At 35.8% G+C, this 27,689-nt stretch overlaps 1 protein-coding gene and 1 long non-coding RNA gene across 51 annotated transcripts; one reads left to right on the top strand and one right to left on the bottom strand.

Annotated features, from left to right (window-relative positions):
* Positions 1-283: 283 nt before the first annotated feature.
* Positions 284-4,997, bottom strand: LOC117132175. The gene is made up of 2 exons (XR_004455704.1): positions 3,450-4,997; positions 284-3,360 (listed from the first exon to the last, which is right to left on the bottom strand). It is a non-coding gene; the product is annotated as an uncharacterized LOC117132175 (long non-coding RNA).
* A 163-nt stretch (positions 4,998-5,160) lies between these two features.
* LOC103853994 lies at positions 5,161-26,270 on the top strand. Of its 50 annotated transcripts, none has more exons than XM_033284407.1 (20): positions 5,162-7,535; positions 7,773-7,863; positions 8,234-9,830; positions 9,934-11,183; positions 11,580-12,543; positions 13,534-13,601; positions 13,739-13,828; positions 13,946-14,016; positions 14,187-14,459; positions 14,559-14,675; positions 14,802-14,851; positions 15,004-15,116; positions 15,189-15,252; positions 15,397-15,492; positions 15,784-17,335; positions 17,446-18,351; positions 18,499-18,613; positions 18,681-18,760; positions 18,980-20,146; positions 21,105-26,270. In XM_033284407.1, exon 20 carries the CDS (start codon positions 24,743-24,745, stop codon positions 25,688-25,690), a length of 948 nt encoding a protein of 315 aa, XP_033140298.1. In that variant the 5' UTR covers positions 5,162-7,535; positions 7,773-7,863; positions 8,234-9,830; positions 9,934-11,183; positions 11,580-12,543; positions 13,534-13,601; positions 13,739-13,828; positions 13,946-14,016; positions 14,187-14,459; positions 14,559-14,675; positions 14,802-14,851; positions 15,004-15,116; positions 15,189-15,252; positions 15,397-15,492; positions 15,784-17,335; positions 17,446-18,351; positions 18,499-18,613; positions 18,681-18,760; positions 18,980-20,146; positions 21,105-24,742; the 3' UTR covers positions 25,691-26,270. The 50 variants fall into 50 exon arrangements, 44 of the variants coding, with proteins under 44 accessions (XP_033140302.1, XP_033140300.1, XP_033140301.1 ...); XM_033284404.1 differs by having other exon boundaries at positions 11,580-12,548; positions 13,739-13,781; XM_033284388.1 differs by having other exon boundaries at positions 5,162-6,532; positions 6,849-6,924; positions 7,454-7,535; positions 11,580-14,016.
* The last annotated feature ends 1,419 nt before the right edge of the window (positions 26,271-27,689 follow it).

Genomic DNA, 27,689 nt, shown 5'->3' with positions numbered 1-27,689 from the left:
ATATTAACCAAGTTTAAAAATACAGCCAAAGCTTTAAAAACTTCTAAGCTGTCATGGAACACTCAGTAATTTACTTAATGAATATAATGTTTTCTATTTGTAAATACAAATGTCCATATACGTCCAGTTTGCTACAACGTATTGGTATTTGCGCAAGTTCCTTTTCTGGTTCTTCTTTTCGAAGGGCCAACAACAATTTCTTGGTCACACACACACAACAATACAAGAGGGTTTTTGAAAAAAAAACTACACAAGAGTGATAATCATAACTAAAATGTACAAAGTTCACCATGCCAGTTTGTAGTAGATGTATGCTCATGGCTATGACTCCTTCGTGTATCCTCCCGGTTCTTTGCTAACTGATCAAGAAATGAAAGTGGAAGATAAAAGACTTTCAACTATTTATATGGCATAACGTTCTCTCTCAACCGGATACTGCGAAAACTCATGTGGAAGATTTAGTTACACACTACTACCTCAACGAGTGAAGCAGATGAAGGATACAGACAAAAATAACATGATCCACCCTTGAATGACTCAATATAGTGTATATGTTTTCCTTTTTACTGAATAAGTTTGATAACTAATGTGAAATCATTTTGAAACTTTTTTTATTAAATAAGAGAGGTGTCCAAGTCGAAGCCCGACTAGTCCTGCTCATATGGACCGGCCACCATCAACAGATAAGCTCAGTTACTTTATGTGGGAATTAGAGAATCAAAGCCACATAAGAAACTAGAAAATTTGCACCGGAAAGATTCGAACACTTGCCTGGACCAACAAAGTGACTCATCATTCAGTGGAAACCACTATGACATGATTATCATTTTTAAACATGAAACCTGAAAAAGACGACAGTTAAAATAATTTGCTTATAAATTATATAAATAATTGAAACTTATCAATTTTTATATTCGCTGAACTTTGTTTGCTTTTCTAGTACTTTACCAGATAATCCATAATTATGTATCTCACCAAATTACTTTTTGAACAATGAAAACTTTAAATCTTTACCGTGACAGATGTCATGTGGTAGCTATTTTAATTGTTCATATTATGAATACTAGTGGTATTCCGGCGCTACGCGCCGGGTTCGTATGTCTTGTTTTCTAATAATTTTAATTTTTTTTGTATCAAATTGATAGTCCTTAATAATTGTAGTGAATTATTTTGTTTTGAAGTTGTTTAGGTCAAAAATGAATAGCATAAGTGATTTTCACTAATCGATTCAATAAAAATAGAATAAATAGGTGATAGTTGCACCAAAGTAAATATAGTTGATCTTAAAGCATAAAGTAAAATTGATGTTCCAAAAGAAAAACATGTAAATGCATGTGTTTGAATGAAGATAACAAATTTTTTCTCCTTTTAAAGTAGTAACAATCCTTACATGTTTTGTCCATGTCATAGATGTGAGAATATGTTAAGGATTCATTGTGGACATATTGGTTAAATACTTTGTCTTCAAAATAATATTGAATTCATGTTTATTGTGTTGCATTTTTTATTTTATTTTAGTTTGTAATGTATATTGTAAATTAAGACTTGGACTTCTTTTTCCAGATTATTCCATTTAGTTTACTGTTACGATGTATTAAATTGTTTTGTTATTTATTAATAGCTTTTCAGTTTATTATATCTGTGGATGGTGGTAATTGGACAATCGTTCTTTAGAGTCAAAGTGTGCCAAACATAGTTTAATCGCAGTGCTTATATTGCCGTATTGTTTTCCGTTTAGAAATGTAGTTTTGGGCATCCATATATTTAAATTCGACTCTTTAATAAGATGCCAAGTGGCTAATTAAGTGACATGTTTGGGCTGCTAATCGGTGTCACAGCATTGTATGAGGTCGTTGTTACGTCTGATCAACAAAATTGGCAAAACTGAAAAACACTCAAAACACTCAAAACATTTTCTGGAATTTTTCTTGTGTTAAAACTTAAAAGCTTTTGACGAACTGAAGGTCAACTTTGGGTTCACACCCAGGTGGACGACATCCACCCAGCTACGTTCTTATGTTTATATCCCCGAAGTTTTAAAAAACGTTGTATGTCGGGGAAAGCTATTTCCTGTAGAGTCAATTTATCTTCGATGGAGTGTGTTTGGAAGAGAAATAAGAAGCTGGAAAATATTATGTTATTGACTCACTTAGGTGTATAAGTGTTTAATTTTAAAATATCAAAGCCCAAATATTTGCATAGACAGAGACCTAATAAGCCTTACAATTATTAAACTGGAAGCATAAACTATGAAAATATGATAGATGACAGCTGGACTGAACGATAATTGAGAGCCACTCTAACGTCTACTCACGATTGGTACACCTCATTGGCTTCTTAGTTGTAGGCTCTGGTGATGTCCCAACTGGGTCTGGGTCTGCAGCCTTGCTCCCGCTCTCACTCAGATGTGAAGATGAAGAAGTCTTGATGATGACTTTGTGGGGGTAGACAAAGAAACTGGACTCAGAGCACGATCACACATGCAGCAAGAGTGAGTTTTTTGTCCAACTGCAACTTGATCAGAGCACAGAGACCAAATCCCTTGGAGTCTTGAAAGATGACCTCGAGCTACTTCTCGTAACCTTCCAAACCGATTTGCAGACAAATCCATCTCACCTTGTTGTATGAGCGACATGACTTTGAGAACGATTGGATTGGGGAACCAGTTTTGATTTAGACGAAAGGAAAATATAAACTGAAAAGTATAAGAGAGATATAAGTATATTAGGAGACTCAGTGCACGCTACAACTCGATACTGTCATGATTGACTTGAGAGTAAAATAATTGGAAGAAAGAGTAAAATGATTGGACGAAGCTTACGTTGGAGTAGACAGAAGATTTGAATTTCTTGATTCCACCGTTTGGGTGAACGTCTTCAATGCTGTAACCGAGGGAATATTTAAAAGTCAATAGCCTATACAACTATATGGAATATTATAACTTTGAATTTTGTTTACAACTCTAAATCAAACTTATTAACATTTAGCTTTCACGTGTTTAACTAACAAAAAACAAATGAAAACTTTTGGGTCGTAGCACAATCAGGGCATCATGATGGCATACATACATGTCTTAGGTCTCTGGTTTGGTCATTTAAAAGCAACATCCAAACAAAATTAAGTCTGAAAATCAACTAAAATTCTCCAATCTTATTTCTCCTATCCACCCTTATTCTAGTATACGTACTAAGAACCTTTATAAAGCTGCTTCTTTCTGCTTTTTAATACAGTCACGGAGTTCATTTTAAATGAGGAAAAGATCAATACAAACTAATCACACTTGAAATTTAACCTTGTTCACCGCATTACGTTGGTAAAAGCTGAATGCGGGTAGGACACAAGCAAACCTTTCCTTGAACTCTGATCATAAAGAACGAACAATGATAAGACTACCACACCAAATATATATATGTTCTTGTCTGAAATCATATCTATGAAAAGAGGCTTACATTCTCATCGACAAAGAGCATGTCAACACTCGTCAATTCACCTCCTCTCCTCACATTTCTGGCTTCCCACTGGACCTCCGCAACGTTGGAGCAGCGTCCTGCTTTCAAATCAGCAAGAAGGACTTGGGAATTCGCCATTGTAATAACCGGAACTTGAACAGAGAGATCTTCTGGTTCTCGTCGAAGCTGTGATGCTCATGTCTGGATGAGGAAGTATTTATACCCGAAGCTCTAGTGAGTAGGTACGGGAAGAGAAGGAGTCGGATTGAATGCTGAGGAGTGGGGAAATCACGAATTAACAGGAAGTAAAGAAGAGCAAGATGAAACGTTGTAACGTCCATGGCGTTATCATCGACTTTCATCTCGGAAAAAGCGGTGGCCGTAAGATGAAGATATGACCTAGATGACGACATGCAATTCCGGGCCTCAATGCATTATATTTAGAGATAGGCCTAAAATGAAAACACAGAATATGGTTTAATAAATCCACACATCCAAGTCCAACAATTGAGACCCAAAAAAAAAAAAAAATGTTGTGATTGGCTAATTATTTTTGATGACGTGGCAGCATAGATTTTGAGGAAATGCTGCTTTTAGTATTGTGATCACGCAAAATTAAAAAAAAAGAGAGGCTAAAGACGATGCAGACGAAGCCCAGCCCACTCCAAATTAAATGAAAACGTGAAGCCCAGAAACGACTTAAGCCTGTTTGACATGTCCAAACGAAATATCCTGATTGGCTGATTATTTTTGGTGACGTGGCAGCCTAGAGACTCAGCATATTGGCCTTTTAGTATTGTGATTTATTATTGATGCTACTTTCTAATTACAGTTATTGTTGTCATGAATTATTCTTTTTATTCCATGATAACTATGTGCATAAGGGGAACATTTTTTATAACGTAAGTTCATAAACAAAAATATTTACTGTAATTGATAATTCAAACCAACATAGATTGTTTATCTTCTTTTGTTAAAGGTTAAATTTATATTAAAGAACGATTTTGATAGTTTCTTTGACAACAGGCAAGAAACCAAATGAGCAATTAACGATAAGTGAGGTTTTCGACAAACTAGTTCTCTTAAAACATAATGTAGGGTCAATCTTGAGCCAACTTTCAATGATTTGGACATACTTGATACTTGTTAAGAAAGTCAAAAGAAAGGATGAGATGTAAACTTTATGAATTCACCACTTCCAACTATTATTATCTAGTTATATAACAAATTGCTGCTTTTGGTCAACTCTATAAGGATAATGTGCCGTAACACTTTAATTTTTATCCACTAAAATGTTATTCAAAATGGATTGAGTTTGGTAAATTAGTAATTTGAAAGACATTCCAATCATGCTTTTATGCATTAAAAGATAACTAGATTTTGACCCGCGCTTTCAAAACGCGGGTTTATTATTTTATTATTTTATTTTTTCAATTGACAATATTTAGTAAATGTCAAATTTTCATATATTTGTGTTTTATTTTATAAAGGACTTAAACTTTTTATTTTTATTTATCGTATTTCATTTTAAATGACTATTTATGTTTAAAAAATTAAACTTTATTTCTTTAATGTATTAAGTTGGTATAACTCTGATAAATTAATTTTATTATGTGGTTAATATTTTAATTAAAAAATTATATACTTTTAATAAAGATTTATACTTTTCAATGAAAAGATTCAATTTTTTTATGAATGCTTAAATTATATTAAGAAAAAATAAATAATTAAAAATAGTTGATAAAAAAAACTTGAACTTGGACTCAATGGCCCAAAGGAAAAAAAAAGTGAGAATTGAATCTGATTTCTTAATCGGCCCAAATGGCCCAAGAGAGATCTGATGTGGGCTGGATCCGAAAAAATGACCCAATATAGATGTGTTATTAATATTACTTGATTGCCCTTAATGAAACATGCAGTGTTAATAAAGAAAATGGCAGCTAAAGTAAAAAAGACAATATGATCATGCTTTAATAGTATAGATGTATAGGTTGGTACGTTGATCGAATGTCTTTGCGTTGAATGGTTACTACCAAACATATATATGAACAACGCTATTGTTCAGAAAGAAAAGGAACAACGCCATAGAAGTAACCCTTTTTTCAAAAGAAAAAACAGCGCTATAGAAGTATTTATGAAGATGACATATTTGAGTTATTTCTGAATTGCATCAAATCAAAGCTTATTGTTGCATAAAACACAAAAGGCCAAAAACACATGCAACTGTTTTGTTAGATATCGGCAGCGTGGGCAGGCCCCTTTCAATATAGTATGCCCCATAGATTTGATAGTGATTTTTTTGTTTGGTTCCTCGATAAGCTAGTTTCTAATAAGGGAAATTCGAATGAGTTTTATTTGTAGTTCATTGACTTCATGTCTATTGAAGGGTCCCAACTTATAAAAATAATGTTAAACTATATGCAAAAGAAACAAAACAAATAATGAGATATATATAAGCGCATCATTGCTTTTTTTTTTTTAATTTTGTTGCAAAGTTTCCTTTTTCTGTTTGTCACTAATTTCTTATTTTTTCTGGTTTGTTACATAAAGAAGTCTCCTTTCTTTTGGTTTTAAAGAACGAATTTTATTAATATAAGCTTTGTAGTTTCTCTCTCCTCTTTTAAAGACATTCTTATCTCTAATCTTGTAATGTTGGATTTAATTTGGGGTAATTTTGTAAGAGTTTAGCTTTGATCCATTTGTATCAATATTAGCCCATGGGCTTTTTAATAAAAATGTTGAAAAAAAAGATTTCATTTTCATTTTTTTTTATGTTTAGCCGTTTAGGTGTTTAGGTCGGCGACATTAATTTCAGGTGAAAGGGAATAATTTTAAATTTACTTTTATTTTTGAGATTCAAAATTCTGAGGTTTACGAAATGGGCCTTTTGTCTTGGCCCATCGGCTTTTGAAAAGATATAAATTTCAAATTAAGGGAACTAAATGAAATCGCTAGATAATTAGCCGTTTGAAAGAGGATCTTCGTTTCGATTTGTGTTCTCCGTCTTCCTCCCCTATCTCTTCTGCGAAAGATTTGCCCATGGCCCGAGGAGGATGCAGACTCCGATCATTGTAAAAAATCAGGTACAGTCTTCTACTTGTTTCTCACTGACTGTTACCTACGCGGATATGATTAAATTATTTTGTTCATCAATTGTTGTTTCCGTAAGTTTTTTTTTTTTTTTTTTGGTTTGTACGAAAGCGCCTACAGTGTTGATCACGAAGAACGCATCTAGAAATCTTCGCTTCGTTTTGTGGCTTCTTATTTTGAATCCATTTTTTTTGTTTTTCGATCTGTCTTTTGTCTTAAGTTTTCAGAACATAATCGCAATTTTATCGATCGTTTCTTCAATCGAATATATGAATCCATGGATCATGCTTCTTCTTTTTTTTTTTGTAGGAAGGAAGATACAGAGTTTGATCACAAGCGAAGCTTATAGTAATCATTCACGGAACTATTGAGTAATCAAGCCCAAGTATGTTATTTTTCTTCTATAGTTTGATCTTCAAACAAGTTCACGAATACTTTTTATTAGACGTGTTTGCGTTTTTTTCACCTTTGACGCATAACTTGTCACTATTACGAACTAGAAGTCATAGAGATTCATGATTCTTCTTAGCTTTTGCATAACTAGTTGCGATTGGTAGCATTTTCATCACATGAAAGACACTGTGTTGTACTTGCATCGTTTTCTCTTTACTGATCATATATTCTTTCGATTAATCTGACATGTAAAAGTGGAAAACTAGCAGATCAGATCAGGTATAACTATCGTATCACGTCTTTGAATAAGTATCCAGTTGGAGCAATCGAGTTAAAACCAGACAAAGGTTAAGAGTTAATAAGTGTGTCTCTATTGGAGAATGTGCAGTCCAAATATTATCAGACTTTTGAGATTTATGAGACTTTACTTGAAGATACGTTTACTGTCTGTGGAGTTGTTCTGATTGTGATTTTACACTTCTGAGTTCCTATGTTTCTGCATCTAATTCCATCTAATGCAGAAATAACATATAAAAAAGATAGAAGGATGCAAAAGGATTGTAAAAACCTTTGATGTCTATCCATTTGGGTACAGTTTCCGAGGTAATTAAGTTATTCATATCGGTCAATTGGACAATATTCTTTGACAAGTACTTCTTCATCACACGTGTTTGCATGTATGTAGTTCATCTTTGCCAAAACAAAATTGGGATTATGAACTCTTTGACATGTAGCAACATCTTTATTGTTTACCACCTTTGGTTGTTAAGGAAATATACTCCAAAGCTGAATTGACGATTTTAAGTATTTATTGTTTATACTTGTTTCAACAATTTATAGATTGGCCACTCAGACTAAGCTGGTGACAGAGAGCGAGAACTGTTGGAGAGCACTGGCTTGGAACCCCGCACTAAATATCTGCAAACCATTGGTAAATCTTCTTTTTTTTTTTGGTCAGCTGCATTGGTAAGTTCTTATCTAGTCAATATTTAATATACCTTAAATTAGTGATTCCTTTTGCGCATGTTAATGCACCACTAAGAACTGAAATGAATAGCTCTAGCCTTTGGTTTAATCTGTTTGCCAGGGTTGTTTTCTTTCCTGTTTTAATATGCTTAGTAGTCTGAAATTACATTCTCATTATATATTCTGCAATAGATGATATCATGTCTATCCGAACCCATAAATTTAAGCACTTCAGTCCATAGCTCCGGGAAAATTTACATTAAACAGATAAAATCAATAGAAAATAACTGGGGCTTTTGAAGTTATACTGAAAATTTTAAGCTCTTTATGTGCAGCAATGCAGGTGACTCGCCAGTGGAATTATACAATGCATGAGAGACAGCCAGCCTCGTAACATTTTGTAAGTTTTAATCCTTAACTCTTCTTAGTGATTTCTTCTGTTTAGACAACCTCATATTTTCTTCTTATAGAGTATTACGTTAATAACCCATGCAATCATGTGAAGCTATCATGAAATTTAGAAACCAAATTCTATAAGGTAGATGGACTTCCTTTGAAAATACAACTCTTCACGCAAAGTTGCCAATTTAATAGAAAACTTCTAGAGTGTCATCTTCTTGTTTCTGAATAAATCATTCTGTCAGGTATAAGAATTTATCTCACTATACCTCAGTTCATTTCTTTTAATGTCAGTATGATGTAGCATTTGCGCCTTAAATCCCGGAAGCAAGAAACTAATCTGTAGAAAAGGGCTTGATTACGATTTGTAAGCTTTTGATGTGTTCTCAGATCAGAAGCACATACTGTATGCGCTTATTTGCAGAATCATTGCGAATGGAGCTCTAAAATGTCTCTGAGATAACATCTGGAATTACATTTTCAAGTTTCTTTTAGTTTCATTGAGTCTCATGTATTTGCACTTAGCCACTATACTGAGTATCTTTCAGACACCGTTTTGCCTATTTCAGGTCCATCGCAAATGTTGGGCTAAGAGAAAACCTCTAGAGTGTCATCTTCTTGTTTCTGAATCAAATCCTTCTTTCAGGTATAATAATGTTTCTGAATGTTCCCTTCTTTTTTATTATTGTTTGTCGTTTGATTTTTCTTTGAAGAATCTCCTTTTTTGGTCTCCTGTTAGATTTATAATTAGAAAATGCTCTTCCATTAAGTGTTTCGAAGTGAGGAAAAGGCTTTACGGCCATCAGCACGATGCTCAACGCAGTGACCCCATTTTTAACATTGCTCAGTTGAAAGAAGCTTCAGAGGAAAACAAAACAGATTCAGGTGAATAGCATCCCCTATGTTTGTTAAAGGCATCACGGAGTCTCTCTGTGTCATCCAGTTTCCCATTTTCTTGTCTACTCAACATATGCAATGTCGTATCTCTCATACATTGTTTTGCTTATTTAAGGTCTATCACAAATGGCTAAGATTCTCGTTCATGAAGTTCAACATTCTGTCAGTTATGTGTCTTCCCTATTCTTATTATGCTTAGTCGTTTGACTTTTCCCTATTCTGTCAGTTGCATTCTCCTTCTTTCTCCTGCAGTAGTAAAATTAAGATATTGTTATGTTCTCAAATCAGAAACATGTACATAATGTAGCACCTTTCAGAGACCGTTCTTCCGTTGATGTCAAGTCCATCGCAAATGGAGCTCTGAAAATTTCTGAGAGACAGCCTTTAGAGTGTCGCCTAGTTTCTGCAGCTTTTAATCCTTCTGCCAGATATGTTGCCTTCCTCTTTTAAATAGACTTTGTTTAATGAAATTACATTCTCAATATTTCTTCTGTTCTCTATGTGAATCAAAGTTTTAATTTACTTCTGATGCTTTAGGTATGACATCACTTTAGAAGGCTATATTACTCGGCTGGAGACGTCAGACATGAAAACTGAGCAATGACCGTTTTGCTGATTAGCACCTTTTTATAACATGTTAGCAGAGAATTCTTTGGTTGTTAAGGAAATATACTCCAAAGCTGAATTGACGATTTTAAGTATTTAATTTATTGTTTATACTTGTTTGAACAATTTATAGATTGACCACTCAGACTAAGCTGGTGACAGAGAGCGAGAACTGTTGGAGAGCACTGGCTTGGAACACCACACCAAATATCTGCAACCCACTGGTAAATTTTTATCTAGTCAAATATTTTATATACCTTAAATTAATGAGTCCTTTTTGTGCATGTTAGTGCATCATTAAGAACTGAAGTCAATAGCTCTAGTCTTCGGTTACAGAGAATAATATTGAAAGTTTTCAGCCTTTTATATGTTCTCTAATCGCTTATGTGGAGGTCAGTCGCAAATAGAATTCTACAATGTATGAGAGAAAACCTCTAGGTATTTATGCTCAATATTTTCTTTTGTTTATGCCTTTAATAATAGCACGTTTGAAAGTAATTTTGTTTGAAGCATATAACAAAGCAGTTCAAAACGCTGTTTATGCCTACTAAATCTTTAAAATAATTCAGGCTTTTGTGGTGATTTTATTGTGCATTGATAGAATAAACTACCCACTTATCTTAACGCCACTATGTAAAGAAGCTGAAGATGCATCTTCCGATTGCTATGTAAGTAATCCATCTTGCCCTCCGTTAACTTTTAAAGCACTGAGAAAGCAACATATATTAATATGTAGGTTTTTTCTTCTTCTTATATAGTAGCACGTGTTAATCTATGTGATAGTGAAACATACTCAGAAACTAGTTGGAGAAATCAAGATTCTTTTAAAGTAATCAATTTTATAGTTTATTGAAACTGCCAATGTGAGAATTCACTTCAAATTTAGTGATCTTTTTATTGTGAAATTTCAGTTTAGTGATGTGTGTGTCTGCTTTCTCTTTCGTCTTAGGTAGTGGTAATGGTGATCTCATTTGCCTAAACTTCCATAACAATAATGTGTGCTTATCAAGAGTAGCATAAAATTAAAATTCCTCTGAGTTTCAGCACATGTAGCAATCATTAGGTATGCTATATTGGGTTCAGGGTTCAGTATCTATGGTTTGTTGTTGAAGATGTTCACGGAATAGCATGAACCTTTGGTATATCTATTTGATCAGCAAACTTATGCTATATTGGGTTTAGTTTACAAGGTAAATTAATTATTTACTCAGAATCTATTTGGAATTTTGGGGGGTTTCTTCTGTTGCGAGATATTATTTCGTGGGTATATTCATATGTTTTCTGTTTTACCTTCTAGTGCTGAAAAACAGCACAGAGAAGAACCAGGAACTGGAGCAAGAACAGATTTTTTGGAAGAACATGAAAGATTTTGAAATTTGCAAGGTAGGTTGGTTTCAATAGTTTTAGAAATTATATAGTAAACTGCAAGTTTGTTGTGTTCTCAAATCAGAAACACATACACCGTTTTGTTAGTTTCAAGTCTAAAATGTCTGAGAGACAACCTATAGAGTGTCATCTTCTAGTTTCTGAAGTTTAATCATATGTTTTCTTTCTTATTTTAATATGTTCAGTAATCTGAAATACATTCTCATTATATATTCTGCAGTAGCAGATATCATTGTCTATCCGAACTCATAACTTTGAAATTGTTTGCAGTCCATAGCTTTGGAATAATTTAAATTAAACAGATAAAATCAATAGATAATGACTGAGGCTTTTGAAGTTATACTGAAAATTTTAAGCATTTTCTGTGTTCTCAAATCGCTTATATATGTGCAGCAATGCAGGTCACTCGCCAGTGGAATTATACAATGCATGAGAGACAACCTCATCTTACAGTTCTGTAAGTTTTAATCCTTCTTAGTGATTTTCTTTTATTTATTCTTACCAAGGAAGATACGACCACAAAACGAAGCTTCTAGTAATAATTCATGGAACTTTTGAGTAATTAAGCCCAGGTATGTTCCCTTCAATCCTTTTCTTCTGCTTATTCTTTTGTTTTTGCTTCTATAGTTTGATCTTCAGACGTGTTTTCATCTAGTTCATCTTTGACGCATAACTTGTGAGTATTTCGAACTAGAATTCAGAGATTCATTCTAACTTGCTTTGCTTTTGCACAACTAGTTGGGATGGCCGAAAAATGGGAAACATTACGTGTTTACTCAGTTATATTGAAGATAAGTTTATAAGCTACCACTTAGCCACTCATGAAGGAGATAACTATATAATTCGATCAAACCTAGAAAACAACATACTGTATAGTGTACACGTTTTGTCTATTTCAGGTCCATCGAAAAGGGAGCTCTAAAGTGTCTGGAATAAATCTCTGGAATTTTATCTTCAGGTTTCTTGAAATTTCAGTGAGTCCCATGTATTTGCGCTAAGCCTCTACATTATAGTATCTCTCAGATGGAGCTCACAAATTGCTAAGAAAAACCTCTATGTCATCTTCTTGTTTCTGAATCAAATCCTTCTGTGGAGTTTCTGAACGTTCCTATTTTTTATTATTGTTTGTCGTTTAATTTTGCTCTTATAGTTCGAAGTTACATTCTCCATTTTGTGGAAAATGCTTTTCCTGCAAGTTTATAGAAGTGGCTGAATGCTCTTCCTGTAAGTGTCAAGAACTCGACGCTGTTTTGCACTTCCTATTGAACGTTTTCTGAAGAAGCGGGTTGAAGGAAGCCTGAGAGAAAAACAAAACAGAGTCTCTTTGCCTGTTTAAGGTTCATCGCAAATGATTTTGGTAAGGTATGTGTCTTCCCTGTTTCTACTATTCTTAGTCGTGTGATTTTATCTTGTAGTTTCAAGTTGTATTCTCCTCTTTTCTTCTGCATTAGTAAAATTTAAACTTTTGTTATGTTCTAAAATCAGAAACACGTCTATAATTCCGTACCGTTCAGGGACCTTTAAACATGACTGAGAGACAACCTTTAGAATGTCGTCTTCTTTATATTCTTTTTTGCTCTTAAAGTTTGGAGTCAACATAACTTCATGCATCATGGACTCATGCATATAAGACCACCTATTCGTTAATATCTATTGCTTACATGCTTGCGTTCAGGCATACAATCCCTATAAATGCATAGGCATCCTTGCATATATAATATATTCTTTGTCCATTTCTTCCTTCATCACTTCGTTGCTTACATGCGTAACCTGTTTACTTGCTTCCTTTGCTTACTTCCTTGCTTGTTTTTTTTTCTCTCAACTTGTTTTCTTGCTTCCTTCCTGTGTTACCTAATTGCTCGCTTCTCAGATTTCTCTGTTGAGTTCAGTTTTTTTTTCTGTTTAGTTCATTGATTATTTGCTACTTGATTTTGTAAGTGTTCTCACTTACTCGCACGCTAACTAGCTGTTCTTTAAAATCATCATTGACCAATATATTTATTGCAAGATCTATATTACATTAGTTTTAGTTCATTTATTTATTAATTTTGTCCTTAATTACTTGCTTTCTTAATTCTTTACTGGTTCGTTTTCTTGCCTGCTTTGTTAGTTGCTAGCTCTCTTAATTACTTGCTTTCTTGATTTGTTGCTAACTTCTTTGCTTCATTCCTTGATTCTCTGCGTGCTTGTGTTTCTTTCTAATTTTATTTATTTCTTGCTTGCTTCCTTGTTTTTCTTAGCTTCATGCTACTTTTATCATTTTCTTACTTACCTTCCTTACCTACTAGACCTTTTTAACTTCTTTATTTCCTTACTTTGAACTAACCCTCTAGCTTAATATATTTAGATACTTCTCGGTTACTCGTTGAGAGTAGCACAGGTGGAGACTCTTGAGCGTCTATCAAGGAAACTAAAGTACTAGTTCATCAACAATGCCTCCACATGGATCATCTCTTTTGTGAAGGCCTATGATGATCATTCTTTTTCCGTTACTTCTTCATTCTGATCTCGTTTGTATCTAAATATTTTATTTGACTGTTTTAATTATTCAGGGTCTGAGATCAGGCGTTTACTCTCTCTGCTACCATGAAACAGGTCCATCTTTTTCATGCATGTCTCATACCATCTGTCGTCTTTTTTATGTATGACTCATACCAGCAACTCTTTGACAAATATTTTTCGTCAGATGTGATGTGTTATCTTGTGCATGTTATGAAATGGAAGTCAGAGATTCATGCTTACTTCCTTAGATTTTGCAGAACAAGTTCAGGATATGAATCTTCAACCAAAAGTAGTTCGGATGGCAGAAATGGAAGAATTACGTGTTGAGGTATTCCTTTATTGTTTCCTCATTACTGATCCTCTATTGTTTTGATTAATCTTTAGATCAGATAAGCTCAGCCTTAATACGTTTTAGATAATATATGTATCGTTGGAGCAATCGAATGAAGCCAGATAAAGGTTAAATTGATGTATATGTTTGGGGAATGTGCATTGCAGGTCAAAGGCGAGAGTCTGTTCACTTTCAGATAAGTTCGCTGCCTGTGGAGTAGCTCTTTGACGATGATTTTGTATTGTAAGTTTTTGATGTGTTCTCAAATCAGAAGTACATACTTTATACGCTTATTTGCAGAATTATAGCAATCGGAGCTCTAAAATGTGTGTGAGACAATCTCTGGAATTCCTTTGAGTCCCATCGCAAAAGCTCTAAATGGCTACGAGAAAACAACTAGCCTGACATCTTCTTATTTCTGAATCAAATCCGTATGTCAGGTATAAATTTGTTTCTGATTGTTCCCTAATTTTTATTATTGTTTGTCGTTTGTTTTGCTCTTATATTTTGAACAATCTCCTTTTCTGGTCTCCCGTTAGATTTATAATTAGGAAATGCTCTTCCTGTAAGTGTTTCGAAGTGGCGGAAGGGATTTACGACCGTCTTTAAGTTTACTCAGTTGAATGAAGCCTCAGAGGAAAACAAAACAGATTCAGGTGAATAGCATCCCCTATTTCTGTTAAAGGCATCAAAGAGTTTCTTTGCGTCATCCAGTTTTCCATTTTCTATCTACTCAACATATGCAATGTCATATCTCTCAGACATTATTTTGCGTATTTAAGGTCCATCACAAATGGCTAAGATTTTTGTTCATGAAGTAACATTCTGTCAGGTATGTGTCTTCCCTACTTTTATTATGCTTAGTCATTTGATTTTTCTCTTGTAGTTTCAAGTTGCATTCTCCTCCTTTCTCATGCAGTAGTAAAATTAAGATTTTGTTATGTTCTCAAATCAGAATCATGCATATAATGTAGTACTTTTCAGAGACCGTTCTGTTGATATCAAGTGCATCGCAAATGGAGCTCTAAAATTTCCGAGAGACATCGTCTACTAGTTTCTACAGCTTAATCCTACTTCTGCCAGAAATTACATTCTCAGTATTTCTTCTGCACATTACCTTTGAAAACTAATACAATTATCAAATTTATAATTTACTTCTGATGCTTTAGGTATGACATCACTTTAGAAGGCTATATTACTCGGCTGGAGACGGTCAGACATGTGGAGCTTGAGGTAAGGAAATGGAAATATCAAGATTCACTTGTGGCAGCAGTGATGAGAACTGGGCAATGACATTTTTGCTGATTAGCACCTTAATATAACATGTTAGCCGAGAATTCTTTTGGTTTGAATATACTTGTTTTGAACAATTTATAGATTGGCTACTCGGATTAAGCTGGTGACAGAGAGCGAGAACTTTTTGAGAAAACTGGCTTGGAACCCCGCACTAACTATCTGCAAACCATTGGCAATGTTAGTGCACCACTAAGAACTGAAATCAATAGCTCTAGTCTTTTGTTTAATCCGTTTGCCAGGTTTATTTTCTTTCTTATTTTTAATATGCTTAGTAGTCTGAAATTACATTCTCATTATATATTCTGCAATAGATGATATCATGTCTATCCGAACCCATAACTTTCAGTTGGTACCTTTAAGCACTTCAGTCCATAGCTCCGGAAAATTTTACATTAAACAGATAAAATCAATAGAAAATAACTGGGACTTTTGAAGTTATACTGAAAATTTTAAGCTCTTTATGTGCAGCAATGCAGGTCACTCGCCAGTGGAATTATATAATGCATTAAAATTTAAGCTTTTGTTACGTTCTCAAATCAGAAACACGTACATAATGTCGTACTTCCAATAGACCGTTATGTATGGAGCTCTAAAAATTTCTGAGAAACAGCCTTTGGAGTGTCGTGTTCTAGTTTCTAAAGATTAATCTTTATGCCAGATATGTTGTCTTTGCTCTTTTTGATATGCTTTGTAGAATGAAATACATTCTCACTATTTCTTCAGCACATGCAAATTTCGTTCTCTATGTGAGACGTTACCTTTGGAAACTCCATAACAATTTATAATTTGTTTTTGATGCTTTAGGTATGGCATCACTTTAGAAGGCTTTATTACTCAGCTGGGGATGTCAGACGTGTGAAGCTTGAGGTTAGAACATGGCAAAAGAAAGATCCAGTCGTGGAAGCAGTGATGAAATATGTCATCTTATTAGCGCTCAGTATGTTACTCTGAAAACAGGAGCAAGAAAAAGAAACAGGGCCTTCCTTTATCGATGGTAACCTCATACATCATGGATTCTTCATGCATATAAGACCACCTATCCATTAATGCTTACTTGCTTATTCTGTTTACTTCATTGCTTGCTTTTTTCTCAACTTGTTTTCTTGCTTCCTTGATTACTCCCTTAGATGCTTTACTTGCTTGCTTCTTTGTCTTTTGGTTCTTCTGTTTAGTGCATTGTCTGTTTCTCTGACTTATTGAGTTCAGTTTTTATTCTCTGTTTCTTTGATATTTCTGTTTAGTTCATTGATTATTTGCTACTTGACTTTGTTAGTGTGCTCACTTACTCGCACACTACTAGCTGTCTAACATGATTTTTAAGAATCATCATCCAATAAATTTAATTTACTATTTATTACATAACTTGCTTTTTTGATTCTTTACTGGTTTGCTTTTTCTTCGTTATTTTCTTTCTTTGGTTCGTTAGTTACTAGCTCCCTTAATTATTTGCTTTCTTGATTTGTTGCTTACTTTTTTTCGCTTGTTCCTTGATTCTCTGCATGTTGTCTTCTTTCTTATTTATTCCTTGCTTGCTTTCTTGTTTCTTTGATTTCCCGCTTACTTGCTGCATTGAGTTGTTTACTTTATTACTTGCTTCCTTTTCTTCTTTGCTTTCTTAAATACTTGATTCCTTCCTAGCTTAATGATTATTTTATCATTTTCTTAGTTTCTTCATCGCTTATTTAACTTCCTTACCTTCTGGGCTTGTTTAACTTTCTTTGCTTAATATCTTTAGATACTTTTCGGTTACTATTTGAATGTTGTACAGGTGGAGACTCTCTAGCGTCTATCCAGGAAACTAAAGTCCTAGTTCATCAACAATGCCTCCACATGGATCATTCTCTTTTGTTAAGGCCTATGATCATTATGTTTTTGTTACTGCTTCATTCTGATCTTGTTTGTATCTAAATATTTCATTCTGACTGTTTTAATTTTTCAGGGTCTGAGATCAGACATTTACTTGCAATGCAACCAGTCACTGAACCAGGAACCTTATGAGTTCTCTGGCACCATGAAACAGGTTCATCTTTTTCATGAATGTCTCATACAAGCAACTCTTTGTCAAATATTTTTGTTGTCAGATGTGCGTGCTTGTGCCTATTATGAACTAGAAGTTGCTTTCTTGCTTAGGTTTTGCAGAACAAGTTCAGTATAAGAATCTCCAACAAAACTAGTTTGGATGGCAGAATATTTGACGAACTACGTGTTGAGTTAATTACAAAGAAAATAATTATAAAAGGTATCACTTAACAGTGTTTCAAAAAAAAAAAAAAAAAAAAGGTATCACTTAACCATTCGTGAAAGACGTTGTGTTGTACTTGTATTGTTTCCTCATTAATGATCACCTATTCTTTTGATTAATCTAACAGTTTTAGTGAAAATAAGTAAGATCAGATCAGGTATTCCGGTCATAAGAACGTTTTGAATAAATATATGTATTATTGGAGCAATCGAATGACGCCAGACAAATGTTAAAGAGATGTATATGTTTTTGTAATGCATTTCAGGTCAAGAGCGACAATCAGTTCACTTCACAGTAGTTGTCGTGATCCCATTTGGCATTAGCCCTGAATTTGAAGATAAGTTCACTGCATGTGGAGTTGATCTTTGAGATGATTTTGTATTGTAAGCTTTTGATGTGTTCTCAATATCAAAATCACATAATGTATATGCTTATTGGCAGATCCATCACCAGTGGAGCTCTAAATGTCTGTGAGATAACATCTTCAAGTTTCTTGAAGTTAAGTCTGTGTCCCATGTATCTGTCTTCAATCTTTTCTTCTGCTTTTGATTTTATAGTTATAAATTTCGAGCTTTTGGCATGTTCTCAAGTCTGATCCACATATACATCATCGTATCTCTAAGATTTCGTTTTGTCTATTTCAGGTCCATCGCAAGTGGAGCTCAAATATGGCTAAGATACAACCACGATACCGTGTCATCTTCTTGTTTCTAAATCAAATCCTTCTGTCGAGTTAACAACATGGAAAAATAAAAACCCAGTTGTGGCAGGTTTGCACCTTTTGTCCTTAACAGGTAATTAAGTTATTTATATCAGTCATTCAACATATACATGCTCTACTTAGAACTGATTACTATCATGTATCTTTTGGTTAAGTTAAAAAGAAAAACTGATTTACAGATACTCCACCCCTGAATCAAAACTGAATGTACACTTTACAGGTCTTAATGTCCAAGTTACTATACCAATCAAATATGGTATATGGCCTAACATTCAAAACCTGTCTCTTAGACTATGGTGGCTTGGAACTCCGCCTTAAGCCTCTGCAAACCACTAGTAAGTTTTCATCTTGTTGAGTTCAATCAGTATTTAGTATTCGTTGATGTATCTCTCATATTGTCAGGTCCTTTAAGAACAGCAGTCCATAGTCTGGAGAAAAAAGGCATAAACGGTTACAGAGAAAGGCACAAACTTATGGAAAAGGTAATCAATAAAAAATGACTAGGGCTCGATTACGATTGTTTTGAAATAATACTGAAAGTTGTATGCCTTCATATGTTTTCTAATCGCTTATGTGAAGCACTATGGAAGACAACCTCTAGAACTGCATCTTCTAGTTTCCTAAGTTTTAAATCTCTTGTTTTCTCCAGGTAGTTGTGTTCACTGTTATCTTCTATTCTTTTCTGTTGTTTTTGCCTACAGATATAATCACGAATGAAGCTTTCTAGACATCATTAAGGCCAGGGAACTACAGAGTAATCCTACCAAACTTTGTAAGTATGTTCAATCATTTTCTTTTGGTCTTTTGATTTTGCTTGTATAGTTTGATGTTCTCTCTGTTTCCTCTGCAGCAACAGATTCCATAGTCTGATGTGATGTATCTCAGAGAATGTTATATATAGGTTCTTCTCAATCACTTAAATTTTCATTCACACATACATACATGTGTGCATACATGTGTGCATTCGGACATATTGCTTTCTTGATTCTTTACTGGTATGCTTTCTTACTTTCTTTGTTATTTTTATTTTTATTTTTATTTCTTTTCTTCGTTATTATCTCTCTTTGCTTTGTTTCAACTGTTCCTTAGTTCCCTGCGTGCTTGTTTTCTTTCTTATTTGTTTCTTGATTCCTTGCTTTATTGTGTTCCTTTTTTGCTTCCTTCCTTGTTTTTCTTTGATTTCGTGGTTCCTTGCTGTATTTACTTTGTTACTTGATTTACTGGTTTCTTGCTGTATTTACTCGTTGTTTACTTTCTTACTGCTTCTTTGTTCATTGATTTCCTAAATACTTGATTCCTTACTAGCTTCCTGCTTTTATCATTTTCGTACTTGCTTCCTTTGTTTACTTGGTTATCTTACCTACTGGACTGCTTTAACTTTCTTACTCAGAACTAACCATATCTTTATATAGTTCTCGGTTACTGTTTGAAAATAGCATAGATGGAGGGTATAGATGGAGACTCTTGATCACTAAGGAAAGTCTCGTTAATGAACATCGCTTCCACATGGATCATCCCTTTTGTGATGATCATTCTGTTTTTGTTATTTCTTCATGCTGATCTCGTTTGTATCTAAATTCTTTTATATGTCCGTGCTAATTATACAAGAGGGTTAGATCCTGCCATTTACTAGCAACCGAGTCTCTGACACCATGAAACAAGTTCCTTTTTCAAGTACGTATTTGCCAAATATTTTTCATTAGACATGTTTGCATGTAGTCCATCTTTGATACCTAACTTGTGACTATTACTAACTAGCGGTTGGAGATTCATGCTTACTTTCTTAGCTGTTGCAGAACTAATTTGGATGCCAGAAAATTGGAAGAATTACGTGTGTTCTTTCAATTACGAAGAAATAAGTATATAAGGTATCGCTTCATCACTTAACCATTCATGAAGGACGTTGTGTTGTACATTATTGTTTCCTCATAATTGTTCATCTATTCTTTTGATTAATCTAACATAATGTATATGCTTATTTCGCATATCAAACTGCCTGAAACACATTATTTGCATTCGTGGATTCATGCCTACGTTCATCTATACATCGCATTCATGCATTTGTTCTTCTGTAATTATTTGTTTCGTTTCATTGCTTCCTTCACCGATTCTTGCATGCTTGACCTGTTTTCTTGCTTAATTCTTTGCTTCTTTTGTTTACTTTTTTGCTTGTGTTTTTTGATTAACTTATTTGCTTGCTTTCTTGTTTTCTTGATTGATTATTGCTTCTCTGATTTCTCACTTTCTTTGATTCCTCTGTTTCGTTCATTGATCATTTTTCTCTTATTTCACTACTTGTTTTGTCCTACTTGATATTGTAAGTGTGTTCACTTACTCGCGCCCTAATAGCTGCCTAGCAATTGTTTTTCAAAGTTATTATCGTTCAGCCTTATGTAACTTTAATTCACTCTTATTTATTTTTAGTAATTTACTGCAATTAGCATTATTATTATTATTTGTTGTAAAAAAGCATTTTTTTAAAAGCAACTGCAGTTAGCATTTATCAGCTAATTATACTTTAAATTATCAGGCAGCTGAGACGTCAGACATATTTTTTTGGGTAAAAGAGTTAGAAGATTCTTGTGAGATAAAATTTTAACATGTTGTATGCATCTTCCGATTCGATTACATGACAATGTGTATGAAAATTGTTTATAATATAATAAAAATTAGTTTAGTTAATACTACGCAGAAAATAGAAAAGCAAAAAGTATATTCTTTTTTTGGGACACCGAAAAGGAGAGTATAATTTGTTATTGTTTAAGATAAAATAGTTTGGTCCTAAAATAAAATAGTTTATATTGTTTTGTAAACCTTATTGTGTAGCGTTTACGGATGTACTTGACTTGTTCATCGAGTCTCGCCACTGTATCGTTGAGTTCATCCGCTGCTCTGGATCTTCGCATCGTAGCTCCGATTGTCCTTGCCTTGCCATCTTCGATCGATGATCGACTTAGCTCACTGCACCAAATGATAGGAATCAAATTGTGTTTGTATATGAAATTTGAATACGAGTACTGTATACCTTCTCTTTACAAACAAATCTCGTAGTAGAGCCTAAGACTGGAGTTACACTCTAATCTTTTTCTATCCACTCGATAAAAACCCCACCCTCAACAGTACTTGATTCATCTTATTTATACTAGCAAGCTGGCCTAACTGCCTAAAAAAATTGTATAACGGCATAAACAACTGGCCCCCACATTCAAACTAACTTTCCCGCGTCTCTATTCACAGAGCCAGTCCTAATTATTATGTGGCTAGAAGCCAATTAAAAAAATGTGGCTGATGTCCCTCGAACCCGCAACCTGAAACACTAACAACACTAGACAAACCGCTGAGATACTAAGAACGTTATGTCCAGATGTGGCCGGTTAGAGTGATAATATTTGGTGGCCGGAAGCACCAGCTTCATTGGCTTCCCTCCAAGACCGGCTCTGTCTATTCAGCTCCCTCCGCATCATCAGCTATCTCTTCCTCAAACACTGCACTTCCAGACACTGAAGCTCCTTTTCCTTATTTATTCTTTAGTCTCTGCCTCACACAATGCTTCCAAGGCCTATCAGAACCACAGCGTTTATTAACCTCACATTAGAACAGAGAGTATCATCTTGCATCATCTTCTACTTGATCTTCCAACGATGCCACACAAATGAAGCATTTTGATCAGTCTCATGTGTAATACAACAGCTTGTCTTTCGATCCTCAAATAATTATTGAATGGAATGTGATCCACAAAATGAGCAGATCTGTCCCCGACCTCAATGAAATCTTGGTAGAATACCCATGTGGTTTTATTTCGACGATGCTCTTTCCATTGAACAGGAAAATGGGTTGATAGATAAAGGATCGAAGACGAGGTGAACATAGGTCTAGAAGATAATCCACAAAGGATCGAAGATGAGGTGAACACAGGTTTAGAAGATAATCTAAAAGGGAAGATATATCATCTCGAAGATGTTGGATTCGTGCAATGAAGGTGGTGATAGAGAAAAGAGACTTGAGGAAGAAGATAAAGATGACTTCTTATTAATATCTCAAAATAGCAAAAAGGCGTACGTAAACGGTTTGTGAACCGGTTTATTTCTACTAAACCAAAATACACACATAAAATCTCTAAACCGGAATTAACCATAATTCATGTCACAAGGATCACAAAGCTTACAGATATTAACGGAATAGTGTAGACTCTGCGGATAAGAAAAAGAGGCTTTCTTTATGTGGCTCATAAATCATAACTGCATAGAGAACTTCCATCTTTTTTTTTTGTCAGCAACATAAACGGAATAGTGTAGACTCTGCGGATCTAAAATAGTAGCTCCACATCTATATGGCTACCAAAAGACAGTTGCTTCCTTGCACTGTGTGCAAGACTGTCTGCGTTTGAATTATGCGTCCGTAGTATATGAATGAGCTCTGAGCTGTTGAAATTTCTCTTGAAAACTTTTATGTCTTTTAAGTAACTTCCAAAGGTTAACCATTTTTCTGATTCCGAAACAATTTTCACCAACTGAGAACAATCCATTGCAAATGTAACAGTGAACTGTGTTAGACTCGTCATACACTTTCATCGGTTAGAATCCATCAAAGTTTCTAAAATATAATAAAATAAAAGTATTAGTAATATAATCATTCATTTATATTTCATTTTTTAAAACCATATAAAGGATTTATTTTCCCTAATAGAATGACACTTGTCCCTTAAATTTGTAGACAATTTCTTAAAAGATTTTAATTAAGAACTAGATTTTGACCCGCCTTTAAAAGAGCGGGTCTATTTTTTATTTTACATTTTTTTAGAAATTTAATTTTTATATTTATGATTTTTAAACATATTTGTGTTTTTTTTTGTATAATATTTTTGTTAAATGATTAAAAAGAGATTTTAATAATTGTATTAAAATAGTTAGACCACACCTATATCAATAGGTCATGTTGCTATTTTAATAGAATAGATTTTTGCTCTTTTTTTTAATTTGTTATTTTTTTAAATGATTAGAACTTCCTGATATTACTGTTGCAGAAAAGACGAGTAAATAGATAAGGATACACAATTTTCAAGTGGAGAGGAAGAGTAAAGATATTGTTGGGGTCAAAACCGGTCACGACGGAATCAATGCCTGAAAGTTCCCGGAAAACCAATTCTCGATCGATCATTGAAAATTAGATATTCCAGAAAACGGTTAATCAAGTAAAAGACAGTTTTTCGCGGATGCGAACCGAAGAACGTCGAGAAGAGTATCAGTCTGGATGAGGTCTCAATCGTAAGCAAGACCGACCACCTCGCCCTAGGGCGAGGACCGTCTCAACACGGGTCACCTTGCCCACGACCCACACCGAGGTCACCTCGCCCATGGGCGAGGACGATCCGCGCCGAGGTCACCTCGCCCATGGGCGAGAACGACCCACACCGACGTCACCTCGCCCATGGGCGAGGACGACCCGCGCCAAAACCGTGCATCCTCGTCTAAGTTCCTGTAACACAATCCTCGGGCCCTTGGACACAATATCCATGTCTCGTCTCACTTAGGATTATCAAAGAAAGACTTCGGGAAAAGTTATAAAAACTTGGTCGTCGAAACGGATTTCTGCCTGCTGTATAAAACAGCTATGGTTAGCTTGAACACCAGTTGCCTTAACTATACGGGAAATTGGAATCCTTTTGGAAAAACCAACGGCTGTTTTCTAGGAAAAATCGTAAAAACATCTAAGCCCCAAAAAGGCCCAAAAGGGGCCTGAACTGCAGCTAAACGGCCCACTTACGATTTTAGAACAGGATTGAGCCCAAGACTGATATGACGGTCTATTTTTTATTTCGCAGGAAAAGATATATGTCAAGTTTCCGAAGAAAATCATGAAGGGTGACGAAAAATGGAAAAGCCCATCTCGCGACGAATCCGGCTCAGGAAAAGGTGCAAACCGACCTAGAGAGAGTATATAAGGAGGGCTTAAGGCGAGGAGCAAGAGGGAGCTTTCTGAGAGCAAACTTAATACTTAGAGCAATTTAGGCATTTTTTCGTTTTTACTATCGAGCTGCGACTCGACTAGGTTAGAACTTAGGTGGCTAGACTAGTGAACGTACCGACAGCTCTCTGGACTAGGATCTTACCTGTTGTTCACGCTCAAACGCGCATTCAGAAATAAGACCTCTTTGTTCTCTTTTCCCTCTTTTATGATTATTACTTTTGACTATTTCATATTGATTGTGTTGTGCGTGGCCCAGCAGATAACCGGGACCTTCAGGGAAGGCTAGATTAGCTTGGCTTTCCTCCGATTAACAAATCTCGATGGTGTCAATTCCAGTTCCCACAGTTTAGCGCTAGAAGGAGGGGGTACGGATCTATCTCTCACGCAACCGGGCACGCTCAGTCAGGTATGACGATCGACGCTGCAAAGACAAGAAAACGCACGACGGGACTTCCGTCAATGCCAACGCTGACAGAACTCCAGCTGGAAACGTATCCATGGTCACTACAAACGCCGTGATACTGGACCAGAAGAAAGAAATGTTCGCCTTCGCTCAGAAAAAGTCGAATGAACAAGGAAAGCTCGTGGCCTCTCTCGCAAACCAGGTGGAAACCTTAACGGCAAAGGCCAAGCGTAAAAATCCGCGCGGGGCCACAAGAGCCCGCAGCGGCAGAAGACTCGATTTCGAGACTCCGAGCGATCGGGCCACACAGGCAGACAAGGATTCTTCAGGTCAGAACCCTGACGAAACAGTCCCGCCAGGTGCACAACTGACCGCAGAGAATCTTCCACCTCCCGCCGGGAGCAACGAAGGAGGCAATATCGAGCGGATCGATCTGGACATAAGCGACCATTCCGATCACTCGGACGGAGGTGCCGACGTCCATCCGAGAAGAACGCGAAGCCAGTCCGCTCGGCAGGATCCGTCATTCGAAAAGCCCATGACAGAGGAAGAAGAAAACCTCTATTGGGTAGAGCAGGAAGAACTGGCCGAGAATCAAGCTCGGATCCACCGCAGCCAACGCCAACAGGCTCGCAAGGCTGCTAGAAATCCTGATGAGATCCATGATCTCCGCGAGTACATCGCAAAAACTGCGACAGAAGTCAAGGCGGTAAAGTCACAGATTCACCACGCGACAAGCGCTGCACCAGAAATCGACAGACTTCTCGAGGAAGCGCGGAAAACTCTGTTCAGTGCCCGGATCACGGAAACTAACATCTCAGATCCTGGGAAGATCAAAATTCCCGTCTATGATGGCACCACCGACCCGAAGGCGCATATGCAGTCTTTCCAGATCGCGATGGGAAGGTACAAGCTCAAGGAACGCGAACGAGACGCTGGCTACTGCCTCCTCTTCGTCGAAAACTTCAAAGGAGTCGCGCTCGAATGGTTTTCTTGTCTGAAACGAAACTCCATCGGAAGTTTTCGTCAGCTCGTGTTGTAGGCACAGGGGGGGTAACCCACGAATTGGTAAAAATGGTGGAACCAAGGTTTAAACCTGAAAACAAAGAGAACCAATTTTTATGAGTTTTTAGAGTTTTATAATGCAAACAGAAACAAATATGAAAACAAATGAGATGATGATGATAATGATAATAAAACAAGATAAATAAACAAAGGATAGGATGGAATCAGGCTGCTGGATGTGTATCACTCTAAGCTTGATCAAATGATGGCTTGAAGTGGATTTGCGGAGGAAGGTTTGATTGAATCTCTCAATCTGATGGAATGATGGATCGAAGTGATTGACTCTCTCAATATGTGTACTGAGCTTGTTTGATTTGCACAAACAAACTAGACTCACGAAATCAATAAGACAACAAAGAATCTCTCTTTGAATCCTAAAGACCGATATTTTATACAAAGAACAACTTTGATAAAACTGAATAAACTTTCTATTAACTTGGTGATTAAGGGTGTCTCTTTACAATGACTATCTAAGAGCTTATATAATGCTCTGGAAACTAATTCTAACGTTCATAATAAGAAAAGAAAGGAAACAAATCAAGCAAACTAACAAAATCGGAAACTAGCCGTTGGAGCCTTTTATGGGATTTTGGCTCCAAGTGAGAAACTTGATTCTTCTTGAACCTGGACGGTTTAAGGGGATAAGAGAGCTTTCTTGGGACCTTCTTGAATGCTTGATAGATGCTGATCTCGTCCTTGCCTTGGTAGAAAAAGAGCTGTTGGAGTTTGAATGCAAGAGACTCCAAATAAGGCAGTTTGGTGATAATGGGGATCTTCTTATTCCTATGTGGGCTGGTGCATGGGATGAAGTTGTAGAACTCTTCTGGCTCCTGTATAATGTCTCCTGGATGTCTTGGTTTAGTCTGGACGTCGTCTGGTTCTCCTGGTTGGATTGGAATTGCTTGGAATGGATCAAACCGAAAGATTGTCCAATCTTTCCATAAATAGCTCCGGTTTGATTTAAGTGATTCTCCATTGAACCGACTGATCTCCTGGGTTCTGGTGCAGCTAAGGACTTCTGGAATACCTCCTGATTGGTTGAAATGATCTCCTGGTCGCCAATTTCTGGTTTGAAGCTGATTGAACCGGTTAGCTTCCAATTGAGGCGAGTGTAGCACTGGTTTGACCGGTTCTGGCAAATTGAACATATCTTCTGATTTCCGTGTCCATTTTTCCTGAGCTTTGGCTTTCTGGAAAGCTGAAAGAATGCTCTTGAATTTGATGACGGGATTTGCTTCAGGCCGCTCCTTACTTGGGCTTAAATCTCCTTCTAAAGTCGGATACTCGCAGATGGACAGGCTGAGAAACCTCTGAGTTGTAAAATTCATAACGTCTTGCTCCGTGAATATTTTGGCCCAATTCCAATTGGCCTGGACTCCTTCTTGAGTGTAGAATCCATAAAAATTAGCCTCGTGATTTAAACCCTCCTGGTTTGTAAGATATGGCATTTTCCGTGCACGTATGTCCTGGTTTGCGCCTTGGCTGGTTGAGTAGGGCTTTGGGTTGACCTCCGGTTCAGTTGCTGATCTGATGACCACATCATCCCCTCCCTCTTGACAAGGTTTCGACCTCGAAACTGTATAATCTGCACCAAAATAGAGCAAGTCAGCTTTCATTCTCTTTTGAGATTCTAAAGCCTTACCTTGGCATTGTTTTGGTTTTGCTTCTTTAAGCAATATGGACTGCATTGTCTCTTGAACAATCTTCTGGTCCATCTCAAGAGTCACGCCTGGTGGTTCTTCTTCTTTAAATTCTTGCTCCTTAGTTCCTGTTACATTACCCTTTGACAAAGACAAGTGCATCATACAAGAATTTTGAGCTAATAAATCAGATTGAATAAAACTATCACTCTTTATAGATAAATCTGTTTTCTTTTCTAGTGATGTCTCAGTCAATACTTGTTTACTTGGACAAACTACAGCAAAGTGTCCTCTTTTATGACATCTATAACATGTCTGATCTTTTAAATTTTCAGA

This window comes from Brassica rapa, chromosome A02 (genome assembly GCF_000309985.2).
Source record: "Brassica rapa cultivar Chiifu-401-42 chromosome A02, CAAS_Brap_v3.01, whole genome shotgun sequence".
Classification (NCBI taxonomy): Eukaryota; Viridiplantae; Streptophyta; class Magnoliopsida; order Brassicales; family Brassicaceae; genus Brassica; species Brassica rapa.
This window is presented reverse-complemented; position numbering and strand designations above follow the sequence as displayed.